Below are 11,624 nucleotides of genomic sequence, written 5' to 3'. Positions count from 1 at the left end.
TTTTATACCTTTTTCAAACACTACCCATTAAGGTCCCAGCTTATTATTTCAAACAAATAAATTCAATATTTATCAAATTTGTTTGGGCAAATAAGAAACCCCGTCTCTCAAGACAGTTACTAACGCTGTCTAAAAGATCGGGAGGAGCGTCTTTACCAGATATGCGTAAATATTTTCAAGCTTCACACCTTCGAAGACAAATTGATTGGTGTCGTCATGAAGACTCTAAGCTCTGGGTACAAATTGAGCAGGCACATACACTTATTACACTTAATAGAGCACTATGGTGCTACGATGAATTACCAACAGAGTTGAAATCACATCAGTTAATTGGTACGACGTTACAAATTTGCTCACAACTATGCTTCCAGAATACTTTATCTACATATGATTCGCCATTACTCCCAATTTTGGGGAACCCAAAATTTCCCATAGGCATGGAGGCACAATCTTTTAGATCTCTCAGTATGACAGGTCATTTCCAAGCCGTACATTTTTTAAGGGAAGATAAATGGCCTTCTCTGGAGACATTAATGAATGAGATGGATGTTTTTAGACTTCCCTTCTGGAATGCACTTCAATTATCACATTTTCTTCGCTCAATCCCTAACCCTCAGAATTATAACCGTCAATTGACAACCTTTTGAAAGATACTGCTCAGATACAGGAAATATTTATCACGTGATATCCAAAATATATGTTCTGATAAATACACCTGAAAGGCAATATCAATTATCTTATTTTGACAAATGGGAGAGGGAGTTGTCTCGTGCCTTCTCACCGGAGCAGCGTCAGAGTGGAAAAAGGTTAGAGTGATCATGCAAAAGTTTACAGAAGTTGAGATTCCGGAAGATCCGGCTTTTTTTCTTCTACAACTAAATAACTAATCAATGAGGAAATATAGAGAATCTGTAATATGTCATCTTGCAAATGCGGTCAGACTTTGTATACCCCTTAACTGGAAAAAACAAACATCTCCAACAATAGCAGGTTGGGCTCGGAAAATAGAGGAAATAAACAAAATGGAGGATTTAGTAATGACAGCTCAACATAAGAGGGAAAAATATATAGAGACGTGGGGAGCATGGAATCTATTTATCTTATTGAGAGAAGGTATAGCACTACTAGATTGAAAAATTGAATGGAAGTATGATGTAAGCGTTGAGTATTTTTTTTTGGGTAGAGGTAACATTTGCCCACCAGGAAATGTAAGGGATCAATATGCCCTCCCCCCCTTTTTCTTTTTTTTTCCCTTTCCCCTCTTTCCTTCCCCTCTGTTTTTTTTTTTTTGGGGGGTTTTGAGGGTTGTTTATGTAGGTATAAAAGAAGGAAAATTGGGGTGGGAAGAGACTGTACTATGTGTAGCTTTATCATGAAGACAAGTTGGCTGTATAGGAATAGAAGTAGGGTACTGCAGATAAATTGGGATAAGAGATTGTGATTGCTATATATTTGTATTAAAAATGATGTAAGAACCCTACTTTTTCCTACATTGTTAAATTACATGATTATAATGTATACTTTTGTTGTACAGACTTATCTCAAACCCTTATTAAAAAAATGTATAAGTGAAAAAAAGAAATCCCTCAGGCCCTACAAATAGAGCAGCACATGAGCAACCTGTTAGTGCTCAAGCACAACACTGCTCACCACCTACCGATTCTGGATCGGCACCAACCTGCGTCAGTGGTGCACTTTCAAGTGCCCACAACATATATATGAATCTATGAGCAAGATTCTCATAGACATTCATTCAGCTGTTTCAAATGTTCCAACTCTTTTTGGCCAGTCTATCTCAGTAGCCAAAGTTTGGTATGTTTAATTCCTTGGCTGATGTTCAGCCACATGTTACAGGGTTTATTGTTGGCCTTCCAGCAAGGCAAAAGTTATATTTTGTTGTTGGACACAGTAAAATTCCTATTATATATTAGGCTGGGTTTCCACTAGTGCGACTTCAAAGTCGCGCGTCTTCAATAGCGACTTTGTACTTTGATAAACGCGCGACTTGTGTACGAATTTACAACGACTTGTTGCGGCTATGACTTGTTGCGACTTTGATGTATGCGACTTGCACATAAAAGATTCCTTTTCCTGCTAGTGATGTAATTCCTTTTCCTGCAAGTGATGTAATTTCCTGTTTTGGAATAGTAGTGTATGTTGCAGGAAACATGTTGGCTATGCAGTATGTTGGAGCAGCAGTAATTATGGCTGCTGTAGCAGCTGTTATTGATGAGGAAGAAGAGGACAGGAGAAGGAGAAGGCATCGCTTCTGGATCCATCCTGTCATCTCCCAAAGGGAAGAGAGAGGCCAGTTCAGGATCCTTTATCATGACCTCCGTGCTCATGAAGACAAATTCTTTAATTACACACGGATGTCAATTAAAAGGTCAGAACATATGTTCATGTCAACTCTTTAACAAATATGTCTCTATGTATGTTATTTTTTACATGGATAATGTTGATAAATGCCATATATGTTTTTTTTTACAGTTTTGATGAATTGTTGGCTCTGCTCTCCACACATCTAGAGAGACAAAACACTAGATTCAGAAGGAGTATTCCGCCCATAGAAAGACTGATTATCACATTGAGGTAAATTTTCCAACCTACTTACCTCCTGAGGCATTTGGAGAGACACATTATCATGTAATTATCATGTAACATATATGTAGTAGTGGTTGTGATTATGTTTGCCATGTTTTTTTCAACAGTGTCTTTCTCCTGCCTATCTTCTTCCTTCATTTCCTCAGGTACCTTCGTCCAAGCCAGTTTATGCATCATTCTAACATTATTTTTTTATTTTTAGGTACCTGGCAACTGGACATACCTTTACAAGTTTACATTATGAGTTCTTGGTTGGCAAAACTACTGCCAGCTATATTATCCATGATACCTGCAGAGCCATCTGGAATGTTCTTAAGGATTTGGTCCTGAAGAAACCCACTACAGAAGACTGGTGCAAGATAGCAGAATATTTCTGGGACCACTGCAATTTTCCAAATTGTGTTGGTGCAATTGACGGAAAACACATTAGAATATTGAAGCCCATTGGCAGTGGAAGTAAATTCTTCAACTACAAAAAATACTTTTCTTTTGTCTTACTAGCAGTGGCTGATGCCAAATACTGTTTTAGCTATGTAGACATAGGTTCGTATGGAAGCAGCTCAGACTCGAGCATATTTGCGAGATCCACATTCGGAAGAATGTTAAGGGAAGATGGACTTCAGCTGCCACCGGACTGTCCACTACCAGGGACAAACGGACCACCACAGCCATTTGTTTTTGTTGGAGATGAGGCTTTCGCTCTCAGTCATCATCTCTTAAGGCCCTATTCAAATCGGTCTCTGACTGTGGAAAAAAGAGTTTTCAACTACCGCTTAACCAGGGCAAGACGAGTTGTTGAATGCGCCTTTGGAATTTTAGCTAACAAGTGGAGGTTCCTGCACACATCTATCAATTTAAAAATGGATAATGCAATATGTGCAGTCAAAGCAGCATGTGTTCTTCACAACTATGTTGCACTTCGTGATGGGTACAATCATGAAGATTGTGGCATGAATGACATGGAGGGTGCAAGTTTGAGTGCCAGTAGGGGCACAAGCAATGGTGCTACTGTGCGTGAGGGATTCACATCCTTTTTCATGTCTGCTGCTGGTTCTGTCCCCTGGCAGCTGGACGCTATTTCATAATGTATCACACGTTCCAACACAGTCCAATTTTGAATAAAATTCTGTTATGTTTTCCTTATATTTCTGTGCAATTATAACCAAAGTCTGCATATTGTTCCAGTTCTAGCTATAATAAAAATACATTGCTTAACCTTCTGTTTTGCTGTTTTCTACTGTAGATATAATTATATAGCATACACACATTATTGACAGTACTATAGAAGCAAAAATAATCCAAACAAAAACCACAGAGTAGAGTAACAAGGTAATTTTTTTTATTTTTTTTTTTTCTCAAAATTTAGAAAAAAATAAACTTTTTATAACAACATCACCAATGTTTTGGAGATACCAGCACCAAAACAATGAAAAAATAAATTAACAGGTAAAATATTAACAAAAACCAAAAACAAAAAAAATTACAAATCCTGGTATATAATTGGAGATTCAGTGGACCCAGAATGAGAAATATTTGATGGGCCAGATGGGCTTGGGTAATCACTTGCAGATCCCTGACGGTATTGCCTTTCCGGGAAAGGCGTAACCTGCATGGGAGCAGGTTGGTAAGGTCTTGGTGTGCCAAGGGTGGAGGCAATAGGGGGCGGTATTGGGTGCAACATGCGGGGCCTGGAGATATTCGGCATGTTGCCATACTCATCGTAGTATGGGCGATTAACTTGGTGCCCATACTGTGAACTTGGTGGTGGTGGTGGTGGTGGTGGGTACTGGTAATTGGGGGGATATGTGTGGTGGGGGGGGGGGGTTTCCATACATGCTGTAGAGCTTGCCTCCCCAACCACAAAAGATTGGGCGGTTGACATGAGAGCCATCCTTAGTGCATACTTTTTCTCAGGGGGGACCTGCTTGCACATACCCAACAACACGGTCATGAAAGCAGTGTCATCACACATGCTTTCCTTCATGTGTGCGTTCATTTCCTTCACCACCTTCAGAACCTCCTCCATGGGTTTACCACCCCTAGGATTCGCCCTTGATGAAGACCTTGAGGAAGATCTTCGTGAAGGCCTTTGTTCTGCACTAGGCCCTGGTTCAGCCTCCACCGCAGCAGGAGAATCAATAATGGACAATGGTCTTGATATTACTCCCTCTGATTCCTCACCATCAGGGTCAGGGTCACCAGGGTCTTGGCATCCCTCCTCCTCCTCCTCCTCCTCCGCTGCCGCCTCCTGTGACCCCTCCTGCTGGTCAGAACCAAGTGAGGAGTCTTGCCAGCTTGCTTGGGTTCTGAAATATAATGAATACATTTCAAATTTTAGGAATATTAATATATTTTATATGTCAACTACAGTATCTAAAAAAATGCTGACAACTTACTCTCGCATCTCCAACACCGGCCTTAAAAATTCCAGCTCCTGGGCATGCGCATAGGGGACAATCCTGGAGGACCCAGAACCACTCCTTGCTTCTCGTAATTTTCTGAGATAGCGGTTATAGCAGTCCTTTATGCTTCTCCATCTGGTTTGTAAGGAGTGCACTGAAAAAAAGAAAATAACGGTACTGTACTGTACATATGGGGGCAAGCAGCAATGTGATAAATTGCATATATGAAACACTTACATTTTTCAGTCCGTTCTGTACTTGTAAGACAGTCCCAATTTTCAAAATAGATCCTTGCAATCTCCAGCCATGCTCTCTCCTTCCTCACATGGTCCTTATATAAGGGGTCTCGGGTGTCGTATATTGAGGGGCGAGCTCTGACCAGACGTATAATCTCCTCATTATCATGAGAAGTTCTTTTATTCTTCCTGGATCTTGGCATGCTTGCTGTATATAACACTCTCCTCTCCTCTGCTAACTATGGGAAGTGATGTTCTTGGGAGGTGCAGAGATCATGTGATTTGGGGCGGAACATAACAATAAAAAAAATTTACTGTAAACTTCCGTGCAAATCGCAACGAAGTCGAGACGAAGTCGCGTTCAAAACCGTGTACTGCGACTTCGTTGCGACTTACATTACCTTCTATGAGGGACATATCGCACTAAAGTCGGCCCAAAGTAGTGCAAGAAGCAATTTTGAAGACGCTGCGTCTTGAGTCGCAGCAGTGGAAACGGTCCACATTGAAAACAATGGGTTTTGACTTGTCATGCGACTTGACATGTGTCAAGTCGCACCGCAAGTCGCACTAGTGGAAACCGAGCCTTAAGGGTGCGACTTGACACATGTCAAGTCGCATGACAAGTCAAAACCCATTGTTTTCAATGTGGACCGTTTCCACTGCTGCGACTCAAGACGCAGCGTCTTCAAAATTGCTTCTTGCACTACTTTGGGCCGACTTTAGTGCGATATGTCCCTCATAGAAGGTAATGTAAGTCGCAACGAAGTCGCAGTACACGGTTTTGAACGCGACTTCGTCTCGACTTCGTTGCGATTTGCACGGAAGTTTACAGTAAATTTTTTTTATTGTTATGTTCCGCCCCAAATCACATGATCTCTGCACCTCCCAAGAACATCACTTCCCATAGTTAGCAGAGGAGAGGAGAGTGTTATATACAGCAAGCATGCCAAGATCCAGGAAGAATAAAAGAACTTCTCATGATAATGAGGAGATTATACGTCTGGTCAGAGCTCGCCCCTCAATATACGACACCCGAGACCCCTTATATAAGGACCATGTGAGGAAGGAGAGAGCATGGCTGGAGATTGCAAGGATCTATTTTGAAAATTGGGACTGTCTTACAAGTACAGAACGGACTGAAAAATGTAAGTGTTTCATATATGCAATTTATCACATTGCTGCTTGCCCCCATATGTACAGTACAGTACCGTTATTTTCTTTTTTTCAGTGCACTCCTTACAAACCAGATGGAGAAGCATAAAGGACTGCTATAACCGCTATCTCAGAAAATTACGAGAAGCAAGGAGTGGTTCTGGGTCCTCCAGGATTGTCCCCTATGCGCATGCCCAGGAGCTGGAATTTTTAAGGCCGGTGTTGGAGATGCGAGAGTAAGTTGTCAGCATTTTTTTAGATACTGTAGTTGACATATAAAATATATTAATATTCCTAAAATTTGAAATGTATTCATTATATTTCAGAACCCAAGCAAGCTGGCAAGACTCCTCACTTGGTTCTGACCAGCAGGAGGGGTCACAGGAGGCGGCAGCGGAGGAGGAGGAGGAGGAGGAGGGATGCCAAGACCCTGGTGACCCTGACCCTGATGGTGAGGAATCAGAGGGAGTAATATCAAGACCATTGTCCATTATTGATTCTCCTGCTGCGGTGGAGGCTGAACCAGGGCCTAGTGCAGAACAAAGGCCTTCACGAAGATCTTCCTCAAGGTCTTCATCAAGGGCGAATCCTAGGGGTGGTAAACCCATGGAGGAGGTTCTGAAGGTGGTGAAGGAAATGAACGCACACATGAAGGAAAGCATGTGTGATGACACTGCTTTCATGACCGTGTTGTTGGGTATGTGCAAGCAGGTCCCCCCTGAGAAAAAGTATGCACTAAGGATGGCTCTCATGTCAACCGCCCAATCTTTTGTGGTTGGGGAGGCAAGCTCTACAGCATGTATGGAAACCCCCCCCCCCACCACACATATCCCCCCAATTACCAGTACCCACCACCACCACCACCACCACCAAGTTCACAGTATGGGCACCAAGTTAATCGCCCATACTACGATGAGTATGGCAACATGCCGAATATCTCCAGGCCCCGCATGTTGCACCCAATACCGCCCCCTATTGCCTCCACCCTTGGCACACCAAGACCTTACCAACCTGCTCCCATGCAGGTTACGCCTTTCCCGGAAAGGCAATACCGTCAGGGATCTGCAAGTGATTACCCAAGCCCATCTGGCCCATCAAATATTTCTCATTCTGGGTCCACTGAATCTCCAATTATATACCAGGATTTGTAATTTTTTTTGTTTTTGGTTTTTGTTAATATTTTACCTGTTAATTTATTTTTTCATTGTTTTGGTGCTGGTATCTCCAAAACATTGGTGATGTTGTTATAAAAAGTTTATTTTTTTCTAAATTTTGAGAAAAAAAAAAAATAAAAAAAATTACCTTGTTACTCTACTCTGTGGTTTTTGTTTGGATTATTTTTGCTTCTATAGTACTGTCAATAATGTGTGTATGCTATATAATTATATCTACAGTAGAAAACAGCAAAACAGAAGGTTAAGCAATGTATTTTTATTATAGCTAGAACTGGAACAATATGCAGACTTTGGTTATAATTGCACAGAAATATAAGGAAAACATAACAGAATTTTATTCAAAATTGGACTGTGTTGGAACGTGTGATACATTATGAAATAGCGTCCAGCTGCCAGGGGACAGAACCAGCAGCAGACATGAAAAAGGATGTGAATCCCTCACGCACAGTAGCACCATTGCTTGTGCCCCTACTGGCACTCAAACTTGCACCCTCCATGTCATTCATGCCACAATCTTCATGATTGTACCCATCACGAAGTGCAACATAGTTGTGAAGAACACATGCTGCTTTGACTGCACATATTGCATTATCCATTTTTAAATTGATAGATGTGTGCAGGAACCTCCACTTGTTAGCTAAAATTCCAAAGGCGCATTCAACAACTCGTCTTGCCCTGGTTAAGCGGTAGTTGAAAACTCTTTTTTCCACAGTCAGAGACCGATTTGAATAGGGCCTTAAGAGATGATGACTGAGAGCGAAAGCCTCATCTCCAACAAAAACAAATGGCTGTGGTGGTCCGTTTGTCCCTGGTAGTGGACAGTCCGGTGGCAGCTGAAGTCCATCTTCCCTTAACATTCTTCCGAATGTGGATCTCGCAAATATGCTCGAGTCTGAGCTGCTTCCATACGAACCTATGTCTACATAGCTAAAACAGTATTTGGCATCAGCCACTGCTAGTAAGACAAAAGAAAAGTATTTTTTGTAGTTGAAGAATTTACTTCCACTGCCAATGGGCTTCAATATTCTAATGTGTTTTCCGTCAATTGCACCAACACAATTTGGAAAATTGCAGTGGTCCCAGAAATATTCTGCTATCTTGCACCAGTCTTCTGTAGTGGGTTTCTTCAGGACCAAATCCTTAAGAACATTCCAGATGGCTCTGCAGGTATCATGGATAATATAGCTGGCAGTAGTTTTGCCAACCAAGAACTCATAATGTAAACTTGTAAAGGTATGTCCAGTTGCCAGGTACCTAAAAATAAAAAAATAATGTTAGAATGATGCATAAACTGGCTTGGACGAAGGTACCTGAGGAAATTAAGGAAGAAGATAGGCAGGAGAAAGACACTGTTGAAAAAAACATGGCAAACATAATCACAACTACTACTACATATATGTTACATGATAATTACATGATAATGTGTCTCTCCAAATGCCTCAGGAGGTAAGTAGGTTGGAAAATTTACCTCAATGTGATAATCAGTCTTTCTATGGGCGGAATACTCCTTCTGAATCTAGTGTTTTGTCTCTCTAGATGTGTGGAGAGCAGAGCCAACAATTCATCAAAACTGTAAAAAAAAACATATATGGCATTTATCAACATTATCCATGTAAAAAATAACATACATAGAGACATATTTGTTAAAGAGTTGACATGAACATATGTTCTGACCTTTTAATTGACATCCGTGTGTAATTAAAGAATTTGTCTTCATGAGCACGGAGGTCATGATAAAGGATCCTGAACTGGCCTCTCTCTTCCCTTTGGGAGATGACAGGATGGATCCAGAAGCGATGCCTTCTCCTTCTCCTGTCCTCTTCTTCCTCATCAATAACAGCTGCTACAGCAGCCATAATTACTGCTGCTCCAACATACTGCATAGCCAACATGTTTCCTGCAACATACACTACTATTCCAAAACAGGAAATTACATCACTTGCAGGAAAAGGAATTACATCACTAGCAGGAAAAGGAATCTTTTATGTGCAAGTCGCATACATCAAAGTCGCAACAAGTCGTAGCCGCAACAAGTCGTTGTAAATTCGTACACAAGTCGCGCGTTTATCAAAGTACAAAGTCGCTATTGAAGACGCGCGACTTTGAAGTCGCACTAGTGGAAACCCAGCCTAATAGAAATTTGTTTGTAATTTCTGTTAAATTTTGTGTAATTCCTATTTTTGGAGAATTATCTATCCTTTTTTCGGGTCATATCTTGCACTTATAATAAAAATGTTCTTTGACAGATTATTTGTTTCCTGTTCTTTTTATAATGTATCAGTCTGCTGCTTCAGTCATATACTAGAGTGAGAGTCCTAACCAAACCTTACACAAGCCCCCACATAACGCCAAAAGACCGGTAACAAACAATTTGGAAATGGCTTCTTCCTGTTCCAACATGACTGCGCATTAGTGCACAAACAAGGTCCATAAAAACATGGATGAGTGAGTTTGGGGTGGGGAACTTGACTGGCCTGCACAGAGTCTTGACCTCAAACCAATGCACTTCTGGAAGAAAGGTGAAACATTCACATAGACACACTCCTAACCTTGTGGACAGCATTCCCAGCAGAGTTGAAGAATCCTGGGCCAAGGGTGAGAGTTGGCCAACTCAATATTGAACCCTACGGGAAGACTAGCAAGCCAAATATGAATGTGATGTTTTGTTTGAGCACTGATTTTTGCAAAGAGATTGGATCCTTATCTCCTTATCTGTGCCTATCAGTATCCATCAGTGCAGTCTCATCATCGCACATCATTGCAGTAGAAACATTACCTGTTCAATAACTAGGACAAAACTGGCCAAATGTTAGGTCCTTCAACCATGACACTGAAAGGCAGGGTGTGATGATGATCTTACCTTAATGTAATAATTATTCTTTCCACAGGTGGAATACTCCTTCGGAACATAGTATTCTGTCGTTCAAGACGGCTAGACACTAAACTGAGTAACTCGTCAAAACTGAAAATTTAGAAACATAGGTGACCATTAACATTCAACGTTTGAGAAACTAGAAGAGAGCACATGGACACATATTTTCTCACCTTTGAATTGACATGCGTGTATAGTTAAAAAATGTATCTTCATGTGCACGAAGATCATTATAAAGGACCCAGAATTGTACTCTATCTTCACGATGTGCAATGACAGGGTGGACCCAATATTGACGCCTTCTCTGCCTCTGCTTCTCCTTCTCTTCTTCCTCATGCACTATTGCTGCTGCAGCAGCAAGGACAACTGCTGTAGCAATATATTGGGTAGCAAACATTTTCTGTCACACACCACAACACAACAACCGGGAAGCAAACAGGAAGAAGAAAAGAATCTGGCAGGAAAAGGAATTGTGTCATAAAAGGTTGTTTTTCATTGGTTCCGGCTAAAGTTGCACTAAAGTTGTAATGACCACAAATCCCATTGAAATCGCATCAAAATCGTAGTAAAATCACACTAAAATCGCAGTAAAATCGCGTCTACAAATCGCTACAAAATCACGCGACTTTTAAGTCACACAAGTGTGAAAGGGGCCTAAAGGAGCCACCAGCAGCCAGCACTACATTTCTCTTATTTATACAGTAAATTAGAAATTGAATAATAGGCAGCATGATTGTGAATAATTACAAAGGAATCACATAGAAATATGATGAAATATCTAAAGCTGAATCTGAAGCTGAATTTTAGGTACATATTAAATACACAAAGTAATTCAGTTCTGTAGTCATTTTTATACCATTATATTTATTCATATTAAAATAAATACAAGCAGTGCAAGTACCTGAATTTGACCTGGGTATCAGCCTCTTGCAGGGGTGTATCATGAAATCAGTAGGCCCATGTGCAAGATAAAAAGTGGGCGCCAGGCAAAAAAAAGCATAGCACAAAATGCGCTGCAGCAAAGTGTGGGCGTAGCTTTCATTTCATTAAATATTGGGTGTGGCTTAAAGGGGGTGTGGTATAATAGAGTCTGAGATGCCTTACATAGTGCAGAATGGGGTAATGGTAAACAGGAAATGTACAGTGCGGAATGTACGGCGGTGGGTAGTATGTGCAGGAGAGG

General features: G+C 41.0%; 1 protein-coding gene across 1 annotated transcript in view; it reads left to right on the top strand.

Annotated features, from left to right (window-relative positions):
• Positions 1–1,084: 1,084 nt before the first annotated feature.
• The window catches only part of LOC309547958 (uncharacterized protein), a gene marked incomplete at both ends in the record, with an annotated part of 161,935 nt that continues 151,395 nt past the window's right edge, over positions 1,085–11,624 (top strand). The window contains 2 exons of the mRNA XM_082247952.1: positions 1,085–1,113; positions 3,035–3,576. Of these exons, the coding sequence (XP_082104078.1) occupies positions 1,085–1,113; positions 3,035–3,576 (571 nt within the window). The remainder of the gene's footprint in view (positions 1,114–3,034; positions 3,577–11,624) is intronic.

This window comes from Pelophylax lessonae, assembly GCF_965119305.1.
Source record: "Pelophylax lessonae genome assembly, chromosome: 2".
In the NCBI taxonomy this organism is placed as follows: Eukaryota; Metazoa; Chordata; class Amphibia; order Anura; family Ranidae; genus Pelophylax; species Pelophylax lessonae.
Note: the sequence above shows the minus strand (reverse complement) of the source record. Positions and strands in the feature narration are given on the sequence as shown.